The 14898-nt window shown below is 32.1% G+C and overlaps 1 protein-coding gene across 1 annotated transcript; it reads left to right on the top strand.

Moving 5' to 3' along the window:
* Window positions 1-518: 518 nt before the first annotated feature.
* LOC111901829 (serine/threonine-protein kinase-like protein At3g51990) lies at window positions 519-2339 on the top strand. Its single transcript, XM_023897685.3, has one exon. The coding sequence runs from the start codon at window positions 733-735 to the stop codon at window positions 2086-2088; it is 1356 nt and encodes a 451-aa protein (XP_023753453.1). The 5' UTR covers window positions 519-732; the 3' UTR covers window positions 2089-2339.
* Window positions 2340-14898: the final 12559 nt, after the last annotated feature.

Here is a 14898-nt window from a genome sequence, read left to right as displayed (position 1 = left end):
CACAGTTAAACGACTCGTGTGTCTACTGAGAATATCAAACACAAGCTTCAATCGCTCAACTACTGCAACTTCATACTTTTGATCATTTTACTCTTGCATTTTATGAACGGTACACCATTAGGTCCGACGCTTATACAATTGTAGCCCACATTCCTTCTTAGCCCCCAAACATGAGAATTTAAACACACTAACATGTATTTGCACCCAAACTAAAACAAATTATTATTCTTAGAAAAAAATAATAATTTACTGATTCATTCAATATTAATATTGTAAAATATAGACATATTTCTAGTTTTCAAATCACTCGATGTGATTCTTAAAGTTCCAAAAAAAAAAAGGTTAAAAATACTTTATTTCGAAATTGATAAATTAATAATTTATCATTTTTGTATTATATCTCCATTTCTAATGGTGGTATCCCTATGAAGTAACTTTTTAGAGGTAAATTAGGTATTTGACCTGATCAGAAGAAATTAATTCGTTACATGCCCTTATCGTGTACGGTGGGGTACACCATTTCCTTCCTGTGATCTCCAATGGATTCTTCTTTGACTTCGGAGGTCTACCACCCTCTCAATAACTAACCCCTTTCATCATCTTATTTTCCTATTCACAATTCTTCTTCATTAACCACCACCACCACAACCACCGCCGCCTCCGCCGTGTTTGCTTTCCCGATCACTTCCATATGTATATTTAATCAAACAAAACAAAACCAGGATTTTCTGGATGGGATATTTGTCTTGTAAAGCGGAATCAGCCATCACAGTTCATACTCCATCCAAGAAATCAGAAAAACCCGGCGATTTTCTTCAAGGAAATGAAGATTTGGAACAACCCATCAACAAGAAGATTCAACACTTTGATTACAGCGATTTGGAAGAAGCCACCAATAATTTCTCTGAAAAGAAGCTCCTTGGTCGTGGCAGCCATGGATTAGTCTACAAGGCACTCCTCCGCAACGGCCGTCTCGTCGCCGTCAAAAAACCCTCTCATCACAACCACCGTCACTCCGCCATCTCCACCTTGCCGGAGAACGAAGTCGAAAACGAAATCGACATCCTGTCAAAAATCCACAGCCCTCGTCTCGTTAATTTAGTCGGATTCACCAACACCCCACATCAAAATCGGTTGCTAGTAGTGGAATTCATGTGCAATGGAACACTCTACGACACCCTCCATATCAGTCAACAGCCGCCGAATTGGGGGCGGAGAATCCGGTTAGCTTTACAAACTGCGAAAGCAATCGACACCCTTCATTCCTCCGTTCCACCGGTGATCCACCGTGATATTAAGTCAGCCAACATTCTGATTGACCGGAATTTCAACGCCCGATTAGGCGACTTCGGGTTAGCCCTTCGGTGTCATGTGGATGATTACCGCCTTCTATCTACTCCGCCGGCCGGAACCATGGGATACCTTGATCCGGGTTATGTTACACCGGATAATCTCAGCACTAAAACCGACGTTTTCAGTTTTGGAATTCTATTATTAGAGATAATTAGCGGCAGAAAAGCCATTGACGTCAGCCATTCGCCACCGTCAATCGTCGATTGGGCGATTCCATTGATTAGAAGAGGTAAGCTTTTGACTGTTTTTGATCCTCGAATTCCGCCGCCTAAAGATCCTTCCGTAAGAAAACAATTGGCCGTGATTGCCGCCAAATGTGTGAGATCTTGTCGGGAGAGAAGACCTTCCATGAACGAAATCGTCGATTCCCTAAGTTTCTTGACTAAATTGGTTCCTCTCCGATCATGGAATGGTTTAAGCAACCCCTGCATGATGGTCGACACTGTAAGACCAGTGGGTCACGTTTCTTCACGGCCAAAGGGCGCCGCCGCCGCCGCCGTATGCGGTGCTGCTGACGACGGGAAGCCATTGAGTAATCCCAGAAGGGTTTATTCCGATTTAGGGTTCCGAAACAATTTGATGGATCTTATGGCTAGAAAGGTTGAGAATGAGAATGATCAAGATTTGACTACAAAACGTAAAGTTCATCGAAGTTCTAGATTTAAAAATGAAGGATCTAGTTTTAGGAGTGTTCTTGGTGGAAATACAATTCAACGTCATCATTCAGTTGGGTAGAATTGAAGAATTCAAGAATTCAAGAATCAAGATATCATCTTTTTTGGTTGATTTAGATTTTACATTGTGGGATTAATTTTGAATGTACTTAGTTTGTTTTTCAATCATTTTATTTCTCTTGTCATTGAATTGATAAGAACATCGATAAGAATAGATACCACTCTTGATCTTTTAAAACAAAGGTCGAGAAGGGTATTGTTTCTTTTGTATTTCTTCATTGTGCAAAGATATCAAACATGTTGTTCATCTCCTATTGTGTATTTTATAGCATTTGATTTTGTTTGTCATTATGAATTTTTAATGGTTTTGTTCCTTTACATGGAAATCCATGTTCTTGTGTTAACCGGGTGGATAACAAAATCAAAATATTTGTTATTGAAAGATTCATATATGTCAACATGATAATATTATATGGGATTGGACTTGGACTAAAAACAATTCCAATGTTAATATTTATATTAAATATAACGAGGGTTTTAATGTTTTTCTGCCAATTAGGATTTTGTCTTTTTAAATGAAAAAAAAAATCAATTTGTCTTGTTGACATCGTATATTTTCAATAAAAACAAATACCGTATAAGATTGTCTTATTTTGTTATGTCTACTCATGTAACAAGGTTTTATTTCTTATCATCATGGACGGAGTTTTATTAGGATGATGAGGGACTGTGGTCCCATTGATTTTTTTTTTGTTACAAATAGCATTTGATACTTTAATTTTATACATATTAAACCCAAAAATATAAAATTTGTTACAAATAGGTTTTATTTCTTATCATCATGGGCGCAGCTTTATTAGGGCGATGGGGGACTGTGGCCCCAACTGATATTTTTGTTACAAATAACATTTGATACTTTAATTTTATACATATTAAACCCAAAAATATAAAATTTAGTTGTAGCTCTCCTGCTCACCGATCTTTATACATATTATATTTTCGCCTCCACCCCCTCCCCCCGCCCCAGCGCGTAAATCATCTGTTGAAGTTCCGACCTGTTTATCATGCATATGCACATGTGCTATGTAACTATCATAGCGACATTGTTTTGAAGCTACAAAAACATCAGAAGATCGATACCAATGTTGTGGAGCTTTAATGGTTGTATATGAATGTATATTCATTCATATATATATATATATATATATATATATATATATATATATATATATATATATATATATATATATATATATATATATATATATATATATATTTGACAACCAAAAAAATGAATTGAAAAGTTAGAAATTAGGGTATGAAACGTATATAATAAGGTATAATTTGGTGGATGTGTATGAATTTGGGCGTGACTATTGAGGCCCCGATGGAAGAGTATGTGTGGAGGTGTAGGTGCACCAAAAAATTCAATCTACTTGCAATGGGTACCACACCACATTTTCGTAATTTGGTAAGACAACACTTGGCTACTTACCAAAGTACTTGATTATGTTTACTAATTCAAAGGGGACAAAAATAATAGTATATTTTAGATAAAGTTCAATTTATAATGTATATTTTAAACATGAGGAATAGATTTAACGTTTCTTGAAATATAACACTAGCAATTGTCGGCATGAGTGAACAGATATGATTATTGTTTTATAAGGCTAAAATTTATCTCCTGTTTTCAAACAAAAAATAACTGTTTGGATTGAATACCTTGATTGATTGTACCTATTGTGGTTGGTCATGTATTGAATGCATTTGTCCGTAAATAATTTGAGTTATATTTTATTACTTCAGAACTTTGAAACTATTAAAGGTTATGCACAAGAAATAATATATTTTTATCTTTTATATATTAAAGACTTTTATTGTTTTTATTAATATTACATTGTTATATTCATGATTCTTTATTAAATTTTTATTTTGAAAGAGATTTTTATTTGAAAGAGTTAAAATGTTGTGATATACTTCCATTCAATTATATTATTGTCATTTTAACATTTTTTATCCTTAATATTTTAGAAAGCAGGCCAACTTTGAAATGGAAACACGGGCTGACTTTAAAATGTTTTTATGTGACCGTCACTTGACCACTTTTTTAATAGTAAAAAAATCAAAATTTTTAATAGATTAATATAATTTAAAATACATGTCTAGTATAAAAAGACTGATGTCATAACCTTCTTTCATAGGTAGATTTTTCAAAAAGAATTTGACAAAATTTAATGATTTTCTAACCCAAATAATAATAATAAAAACAACAACAACAACCCATTTTATATCCGGTATAAAAAAAATCACATTTTTTATAAAAATAATCATTTTGTTGAGGAGCTTTTGTGACTCATATTAATCCAAATATAAGGATATTCTAGTAATTTTTATTGAGTTTGAAGTACCATCTCTATGGACAAATATATTATCTGTGAAATCATTTTGGGTTCAAGTTATGAATGTTATTTATGGTAAATGATGATGATCTGTTTCATGTTAAACATGCTCGTGGAGATGTCGTTTGGGCTAGAATCATGAGTTCAATTAATATTATTCTGTATAATATGCTTATAAGAATGGTCGGGAATAGGAGACAATCAAAATTCTAGTTAGATGCTTGGATCATAGACTCTACCTTGAGAATTATATTTATGAGACTATACGATTTGGAGTTTCATTGTGATTGTACAATGTTCGATAGACTTGATCCCGATGGTTGTTGGAATTGGTGGTGGCCCATTTGTGGTATGGAGGAACAATGTCAATTAGATAATCTAATGTTGTTGATTAGTGATTTTCATGTGTCTTGCGATACAGATAAGTGGAGATGAATGCTAGAAGATATTGAGATTTTCACGGTTTGCAATACGAGGAAGATAATTGACAAAGTTCTTCATCGTGAGATAGATACGACTACAAGGCGAAACAACTGTGTTCCTAGAAAAATAAATTTTTTGTTTGGAGAACTCGATTGAATCGACTTCATACGTGCTGAAATATTAGCCATAAATGTATTGAAGTGGCTTTGATTTTGAGCCCCACTGTTTGATTTGTTGTTGAGTGTTTAGACCATGCTTTTGTTTCATGTGAGTTTGCTTCTTCTATTTGGAGGAATGTCTCTACGGGGGATTTGGATTTTTGAAATGATCTAATCATTACCAATGAAACACCGAAGTGCAATATCACATTTGAAGAAATTAGTGATTTCTCAACAATAAGGTTTTACCTAGATGGTTTGTTTGGATTGTTAACCTAATTTTAGTTGTCTTTTTAATTTCTTGCTAGTTTTCTTTTAATTAAAAAAAAAAGTCTAAAAAAACAAGATAGGAGGAAAAATCTAACAATAAGAACTTCGCCCTCTCCTTAAGGATATTGTGAGATTTAGCTTAAGTAGAAACTTAAGGATATTTTTGTAAGATTTTTTTTTAATTATAGAAAATAACCTTAATTCTTTAGGTATCTTTTATAATCTACTCATAAACTAATATATAATTATTTCACATATGTCTACGACGAGACTTGAACACTTGAGAGAGGACATCATTTGATACTGCTAGGCTAAAGCCTTTTGATTTATATCATTTTAAATATTCAATTAATTAGTAGTTACTTTTTCAAGTGTTAACTTTCGGCCAAGCATAATATTAATGGTAAAGTTTTGAAGTTTTGATCTTTTGATTTAGAATTCGATCAATTAAAAAATAACATGGCAATTAAGTCCAAAAATCCAAGAAAATTAATTTTCTTTTGATTTGGACGACAAGAATAAGACGTAACATAGATTTACGCATTAAATTGAATTGCCCTTACATAAAAGGCACGCTATAAATACAAAGAGGGAGGATGGACCCATTTCGACCTTTATATTTCTTGAATATTTTCTAATTTTAGAACGTTTGATATATGCTTTACTAATTTACTTACACACATAAACATAAGTGGACTTCAAAACTTTTGATGCTAAAGCTTTCTATTCATCTTATTAACACTTGAAATAAAAAGGTACTTCTTTACTCTTGGTATTAATATAGTCGTGAGTAAATTTAACATTTGGTATTTCATTATAATTAATTTTTGTTACAATTTTTTTTACTGTATTTTATTTTATTTTATTTTTTATTTATCATTTTCTTGTAACATATTTTTTCCATTTTACAAGTAAAATAACTAAACGTTGTGCGTCCTTAATTATAACTGCTTTTTACATTTTTGATAGAAAAATATAGTCAATAACTATTTTGTGTTCTTCATTATAACTGTTTTTTACATTTTTTATTGAAAAACATAGGTAGCGTTTGAAAGCTATTAACTTTTACCGTTTAACAAAACACTTTATTTTGAACAGAAAACCTCATTTAACACTACAAACTTCTAGCGTTTAGTTTAAACAAAATGCTCTAAATCTAAATGTTACTTCACGTAGGATTTAACAAAACAGTCTCAACTACAACCTACTTGCTACACACTACCAGCTACTTTTACCGAACACGTTCATAATCATTTAGTTGAAAACAACAGGTAAATCGATACTAAAATCTTAAATAATGACTACATATATAGGGATAAAACTTAGGATTTATCTAAAAATAAAAATTTTAAAAATTAAATACTATTCTAAAGCTTTAAAAGCAAAGGAAAAAAATGAAAACAAAATTATATTGTGATGTTTTTAAGTTGGAAACAAGTGGAATGAAAATCAATCTTTCCAAATTTGAAGAAAACTTAGGGAAAAGTAAATTCTTTTTATATCTTTCTACATATTTTTTTTTTTTTTTTTTTTTTATCTTTTTCAACCAATTTCCATTTTCTCTGTCGTCAAGTTAGACTCGAAAAAGGTATACAAACAACGTAATTTACTTAATAATTTTTTATAATTCATCGTTTAACCGCAATAATATTCTTATATTTATTATATATAATAACGATATATTTATATTTTCAACCTACAAGAATATAAACTAAAACTTATAAGCTATACTTTTATTTATTATTTCATAACAACCTACGTGTATTTGTAGCGACGTATGAGATATTTTATCTATTTTTTTTTAAATATATTTTTTTGAATATCATATGTGTAGATTTCACATGATACTATCAGCACAAATAAAAAATTGAAGCATGTCTTTGGCATATTATGGTTTATAATGGAGCGAATACATTATTGATGGGGTCAATGCACTCATTTGCCATCATGCCTGTGCTTCTTTTCCCAATTTGGGAACCTTCATTAACACATTTGCAAACAAAAAAACTATTGTTTGTATGATAATATTGTTTTTATTATTAATGACAATTTCACTGAAATCCATATAAATGATTATGGATAATGTAGTTGTAACGTACAACCCAAATCGAAGCTAGCATGTTCCTCTTCATTGATATATATATATACATACAAAGTACAAACACATCATGAACTCGTGCAATTCACAATAGACTTTATTGTTTTTGTATAGAACTCGTTATTATTATCAAAGAAATAATAAAAAAAAATAGTAAAGGGTTTATTAATTCTGTAACTTTAGTTAGATGCAAGACATGATTATTTATATAAAAGGCGAAAAAACTCTTGAACAAGTGTGAAGGGAGTTCAAAGAAACGTATTTGCATATCGGTCGCATATTGCCAATTTGTCATGATGATGTTTGAATTTTATAAAAAGTGTCGACGGTTTTGTCATTTATATGAGCCCAAATGGCGATTTATCCGGCTACATATTTGAGCAATTAACTAAACTAATCGTCAATTAAAAGAAAATAACAATTCTTTTAGTTTCTAAAAAAATATTGATTTTATTGAGAATGCTTTTGTTCTTTGAATTTCAGATTTTTTTATATAATATTAGAATTTTCATGAAGTTATTAAATTCATCATTAATATAATGTTTGTTCGTGTGTATGATTTTTATAAATTAAATTAATTCACTAATATATGACCACATAAATGGTCAAGTAGGTTTAGATTGTGTTTATTACCCTTTTCATTGACTAATATATTAGAATTAACAGTGAAAAACATTAAAAAAAAAGGACTCATAAATAATTTAACAACGACATTACTGAGAACAAGAGTAAACAAAACAAAACAAAAAAAGTACAAAATTACAAATGAAGATATTTGGGGATTTCTTCGTGTAGTTATTAATACTATTAATTAGTTTTGTAATGATTATTATAACGTAAAATTATTTTTTCTTTCTAATATTTTTATTAAATACACTAATTGTGACACCGATATATTCGGGTTGATTAAAACAAAATATTACGAGAATTTTTATTTGAATATGAAATTTGAAATAAGTAAAAATTATGAAAAAAAAAACATGCAAAAAAATTAAATTATGTGTTTAGTTGTCAGATGCATGTATTAAACGTATTAATTATAACAGAATATTAAATACAAAATTTTAAACTATAATTTTATTTAAAGTTGAAATTGAAGTTTGAAATTTAAAATTTGAAATTAATATAATCATTATGGTAGTTTAATTTATGGAAACTAAATTAATGATATATTGAAAAATAAAAAATAAAGTAAATGATAAGTGGAAAATAAATATCTTAAAATTATAATGAAATGACATGTGGCATAATGAATGAGAAAATGACATGTAGCAAAAATTATTTTCATTTATTAGAAAGGATATGATTATTATTATTATTGTTGTTAATATTATATTTTTTTCTTTTATTCGTTCGGACTATTTTCATTTGTATTATCTATGTGTTACTTTTTTTTTTAAAGATTTTCGTATTGTACCCGTTATTTTTTACTTTTTAATATTTTCATTAAATACATATTATTATGGTTAGTATAACTATTAAAAAAATCGTTCGAACTATTTCATGCAGATTATCTTTGTGTTATTTTTTCATATGGACTATAAAAAAAATAATACTAAATGAACTATAATGTAACACCCTGATGTGAAATATTTTTCATTTCAATCCTTAGAATGAATTTTTTTGCCTATTGATACTCGTTGCTCGTTAATGAAGTCATGCCTTCATGTGAGTATGCTAGGCGTACTCACGTGTACGCTGAGCGTATGTAACAAATGAGCAAACCCTAATCTTTACGGTTTGAGTCATATTTAAACATCTTTATCTCCTCAAGACCTTTTCCCTCATCAGCCTCCATCTCCCAAATCGTCCTTTGCAAACCCTAATCCATTGTATGAGCATTTTTGAGCTTGAGAGTGTGTATTTTGTGTTCTTGAAGGAATGGGAAGATCATGGAATCATCTTGGAAGCTCAAGGAAACCTAGATCCGAAGTATCTCACTTGCAAGCATCATTTGAAGGTATAAAACTTGGAACTTGATGAGCTATTGCTTAGATCTTGCTAGTCTAGAGTTTGTGTACATTTTTGGTCCCATAGTTTTGGTCTAGTGGAGTATGAGCTACTCCAAGTCCTTCAAATGTAGTTTTCTATAGTTCTGATCTCATGGATTCATAAAAATGAGAGCTTAAACACTCTCATTAAGCCATGTAAGAGTTTTGGAGCTTTGGATGACTTTTGGACCAAGGGTTTAAGTATAGCCTCTTATATGCATGCAAATGGATAAAGTCAGAGACTTTATCCATTAAGACGTCCCTTTTAACTTGTATGTGATGTTTGGTGCTTTGGCTTTATGAAATAAGAACTTAATGATGAATCATAGATTCAACGTTGGTACGTTGAGCGTACCTGGAGGTACGTTGCGCGTACCAAGTTTGGAGCCCATGGATTGTGAGGCACCCTCTACACTAGGAGTAGACGGGAGTATGCAGAGGGTACTCAGACTAAGTAGGACCCTAGACCTTTTGACCTTGACTTTGACCAAGATTTTGAATAAGTTTGACTTAGGGTATTTTGGGTATTTTGAACAATAGTTTGAGAATAGGTCATTGTTTGTTGTATAGGTGACCTGTAAAGTCAGCACTTAGAGCTGTGATTTGTTCAGCTACATTTCAGATTATGAGGTGAGTTTCCTCATTGTATTTGTGGTTCGAAGGTACCAATGTCGACCCAATAGATTGTGTATCATGGTTTAGGATATTGCTACGTTGTAGTGATTTTTTAAGATCTGCATGATTATCTATTTTTCGTTATATGTTTTATCTATTGCATAAGTTGACATAGTACAATTAGGTTGAGACAATATTGCTATGTGCGAAAGCCAACAAACCCGGGAGCAATCCAACCATAAGTTGTGGGCCATAAAGGGCAAGCCAGACTTATACTGTGGGATCGGGAGCAATCCAGGCATGAGTTGTGGGCCAGAAAGGCAATCCAGACTCATGTTGTTGGCTCAGGGGTAATCCAACCCGATGGTTGTGGACCTAGTATGCATGTTGTTATATGTTTCTATATTAGTATTTTGGAGAACTCACTAACCTTTAGCTTACGATTTAAGTGTTATGTATCAGGTACTTATGACAATCGGGGCAAGGTGAAGGTGTGATCCTACACATCCTTCGGTGATATGCTTGGGAGATTTTATGTTACACTGATTTTGAGATATTTGTATTTGGTACTTGGTTTTTATTTGGGGTTTCGACTACAAACAATAATTTTAACTTAACTGAAAAATGAAAAAAGTTTACCTTGATTTTTGGGATGTTACAAGTTGGTATCAGAGCCCTAGTTTGAGAGAACTGGATGAACATTCGTGTCAATCCATACTCAAACTGAGGATCTACGAAAATTTTCAAATCTTTTCAAAATTGTTTTCAAAAGTAACCAAGGAAGGATGAGATGTGTACGATCATCCGGAGCAAGAAAGTGATGGGTTTTAACCATATGAACATCCCTATGTGCATATGCAACCCTAATGCTTGGATCTAGGTTTCTCTAATTGATCATACATTGAATCCAAGACTTCTAATGGCTAATATACAATAATAACAATATGAAATCAGAGATTAGAAGTTTACCTTGAATCACTTGCTTGATCTTGTTGTCCTTGAGGCTTTAGAGTCACAATTGTCACTCCTCTAATGGCTTACAAACACCAACTAGCAAGAAGATGATTTAGGAGAGAGGAGAGGGAAGGAAGAATTCGGCCAGGGTTTCTTTAGAGACAAGAGTGTCGAATTCCCTCAACCCCTAGGGTCTATCTATACTAGTAAGGCTCCTAGGGTTTCACCCTTAAACCCTAATTGGATAACTTAAGCCCTAATCAATCCAAATCCTTTCCATGATAAGCCTTGGACGATTTTATGGCTATCCTTAGCCCTAGAAATCGTCCACCCCTTATCCATAAAGGATATATAGCCCAAAGTGCAACTATCAAACAACTGACAGTTTATACCCCTTTATTTAATTAATCTCTTTAAGTCACCAAATTAATTTATGACTTATATTAATCAAATAACAATATTATTATTCCTTATAGTATTCTTATAATATATTAATAATATTCCTTCTCTCATTATAAATCATCCTGTCAAGTTGCTATGGTGAAGGCAACCCAAAAGGACCATGCTCAACCGGGTCAAATACTTGCCTAATATAGTTGCAGCCTTAGACACTATTCCAACAGTCTCCCACTTGGATAAGTGTAGTAACTATATATATACAAGTATATTCCGATGAGCAATCGTAGCTCTCAAAGACGCTGTCAAACTTTGATCTAATCAATCTTGTCCTTCAGATAAGGGATCGTACAGTCCTTTGTTTAGATATCATGCTGACAATTCTATGGAACAATTTGTCCACCATTTGGTTTCTCGATCTCCGATTTATTTGACATAGAACTTAATCGAACACATCAATTCAGTTCTGACCGGGCCCGACACATAAGTCAAATAAAATCATCGAGCAGCCGAGATATCGCTTTTACCCTCTTGGGATAAAAGTAACAGATAAACTTCAACTTATATGCATTTACTTATTCATTAATCAACTATACACAATAATGCGTTTTATAACATCAAGTTACTGATGCGGTTTTCGCATTATCAATGTACAACCAATTAACAAATAACAAACCAGATATCTTGGTTTTAAGACCATATGATATTATCGTCTTGCGATCACCCTTTTTATCACATTCCATAGGGTGATTCCAGCAAGCGCGGGTTTGTTCCAATGCTCAAAACTAGTTCATAAGCACTCATGAATGTTGCAGCAAACTTTTGCTATGTCTAATACCATTTAGACAATCTACACACCAATTCATGACAATCTTCATTCATATCTACTTCCAATAGGGTTGTAAATGAACCAAACGTTTGACAAACCGTTCGTAATTCGTTCGGTAAAATGTTCGTTTATGTTTGTTTATATAATAAACAAACAAACACAAACAAAATTTTATGTTTGTTTAGTTAAACAAACAAACATGAACAATGGTCTCGTTCGTTCATTTAAGTTCGTGAACGTTCGTTAATATTTGTTGATTGATGTTCTTTTATGTTTTTCTAATATATATATATATATATATATATATATATATATATATATATATATATATATAAAAGGTATATTAAAATTTAAATCCGTGTGAATCGTCAATCACAATCATATAGTAACATAGAATAACATATAATGCTTAACTATTAAATGCACAAACGATGAAAATTAGTAAAACAAGGAAGGTTGGTAAAAGTAGAAGAAAATTAGGAGTTTGATTACCAATTAAAAAAATAGAAAGTAAATCTTCAATCACTAAACACTCCAAACTTATCGGCAAATTTTAATATAAATATGTAATAATGTACTAAGACCCCATCGAACTTAACAATTCCCACTTTTTGTTCATCACAATTCTAATCGATTGTAGTACGCATGGATATTCTAGGTAAAAAATTATTCTCCTTTTCAGTTTTCACTCTTTTTTATTGAAGTTTTTGAAAATTTGATGTTATTCAATTAGGATAATTATTGGTTCTTTTGTTATATTAACTTGAGAACTCAAAGTAAGAGATTTAGGGTAATTACATGATTCGATTGATTTATTGTCAATATCTTATGTCTTTTTAAGATTTTAAAATGATTAAAGAGTAAAAGCATACAAGTTGTTTGCATGGATGCCAGATTTAAACTCAACATATTTTGATTCAAGGGAACAACCTCTATTTGATTTAAACATAATTCAATATTTCAATTCAAGTGCAGGCAGTCCAACAATGGAAAATGCTCATGATGTTATTGTTATTGAAGGCAATGCAGAACTAGAAGAAGATGTTGTACCCATAGTTGATGATGTTGGTGCACAACAACCAAATGAAACAAACAGTGAAGAACATTTTTCATATGCTATAAGGGAAAGAAAGAAAGACTTCAAAATTTGGGAACATGTTCGTGTAATAAACTTGGATGATGGAACTTAAATGTGTGAATGCATCCACTGTGGTAAGAAAATAAAAAAAATTTAACAAAGGAACAACCACACAGATGCATAGGCATGTTTTTGAGTGCCCAAAACTTCCATGTTTTGGGAAGATATTTGCATGAAGATGATATTTAGTGTTTATTTTTAAGTTATTTAGGGATTTGGATTTTTATATTCTAGGATTTCCGTATAATTGTTTGTTTATGCAGGTTTAATCGTTTCAATGTTTATGATATTTATCTCAGTTTGTTTGTTCTCAATTACATGTGTTTGTTCTCTTTCCTTTACTTACTTTTATATATTTTTTGTTTATTTTCAATTAACATCTTAACAAACAAACAAAAACAAACACAAACAATGTAATTTTTAAACAAACAAACACAAACAAGAAAACATGTTTGTTTATGCGTTCGTGTTCGTTTGTTAGTTCGGTTAAACCTAAACAAACAAACATGAACAAGCCTTGTTCGTGTTTGTTTGGTTCGTTTGCAGCCCTAACTTCCAACATATGAACGATTGTGGACAATTTGAACAATTTGATTATTCTTAATAAACTCAATTATTATGGAAGTCAAAACATGCAAAATGAAACAATAGTTAAACAATTAACATAAGACAGTAACATTACTCATAAATAATACTCTTTTATTTAATCATCAAATGTTAATTACATTTATCTATTACACGTTTCTACTACTATCTAATCTATACTAATATCATCCTTCAGCCCAATACTCCTAGCATGCTGCAAGTGCTTAACCCTACTCAGTCCCTTCGTAAGCGGATCTGATGGGTTATCTTCTGATGATATTCTCCTCACTACGAGTTGTCCTTCTTCTACACGATGTCTAATAAAGTGATATTTTCTGTCGATATGCCGAGATCTACCATGATCCCTCGGTTCCTTGGTCAAGGCAACTGCTCCTTCATTATCACAGAAAATCTCCATGGGCTCCTTTATGGCAGGTACAACTCCAAGATCACCGATGAAGTTCTTTAACCATATTGCCTCCTTCGATGCTTCGCTCGCTGCAATGTACTCTGATTCGCACGTTGAATCAGCTACGGTTTCCTACTTGGAACTTTTCCAAGTCACTGCTCCTCCATTCAGGGTAAAGACCCAGCCTGACTGCGAACGGTAGTTGTCCCTGTCGGTCTGAAAGCTGGCGTCACTATACCCTCGCACCTTCAAGTCATCACTCCCTCCGAGGACTAAGAACCATTCCTTCGTCCTCCGAAGGTACTTAAGGATATTCTTAACCGCAATCCAATGGGCTCTGCCAGGATTCCCTTGATATCTGCTAACCATGCTCAAAGCAAAGGCTACATCAGGGCGAGTACAAGTCATAGCATATATGATTGAGCCAATTGCGGAAGCGTATGGTACTCGGCTCATTTATGCTATTTCAGCTTTGGTACTCGGACTTTGAGTCTTACTCAACTTGGCATTACTTTGTATCGGTAATTCTCCCTTCTTCGAGTTTTCCATACTAAAACGTTTTAGTACCTTTTCTAAGTAATTGTTCTGACTAAGTCCTATTAGTCT

The sequence above is a fragment of the Lactuca sativa genome, chromosome 1 (assembly GCF_002870075.4).
Source record: "Lactuca sativa cultivar Salinas chromosome 1, Lsat_Salinas_v11, whole genome shotgun sequence".
Lineage (NCBI taxonomy): Eukaryota > Viridiplantae > Streptophyta > Magnoliopsida > Asterales > Asteraceae > Lactuca > Lactuca sativa.
The sequence above is the reverse complement of the archived record's forward strand: the minus strand, read 5'-3'. Positions and strand labels throughout refer to the sequence as shown.

What these genes read in the sequence shown, in the direction of transcription:
- LOC111901829 (XM_023897685.3), top strand. Translation starts at nt 733, where the DNA reads ATGGGATATTTGTCTTGTAAAGCGGAATCAGCCATCACAGTTCATACT.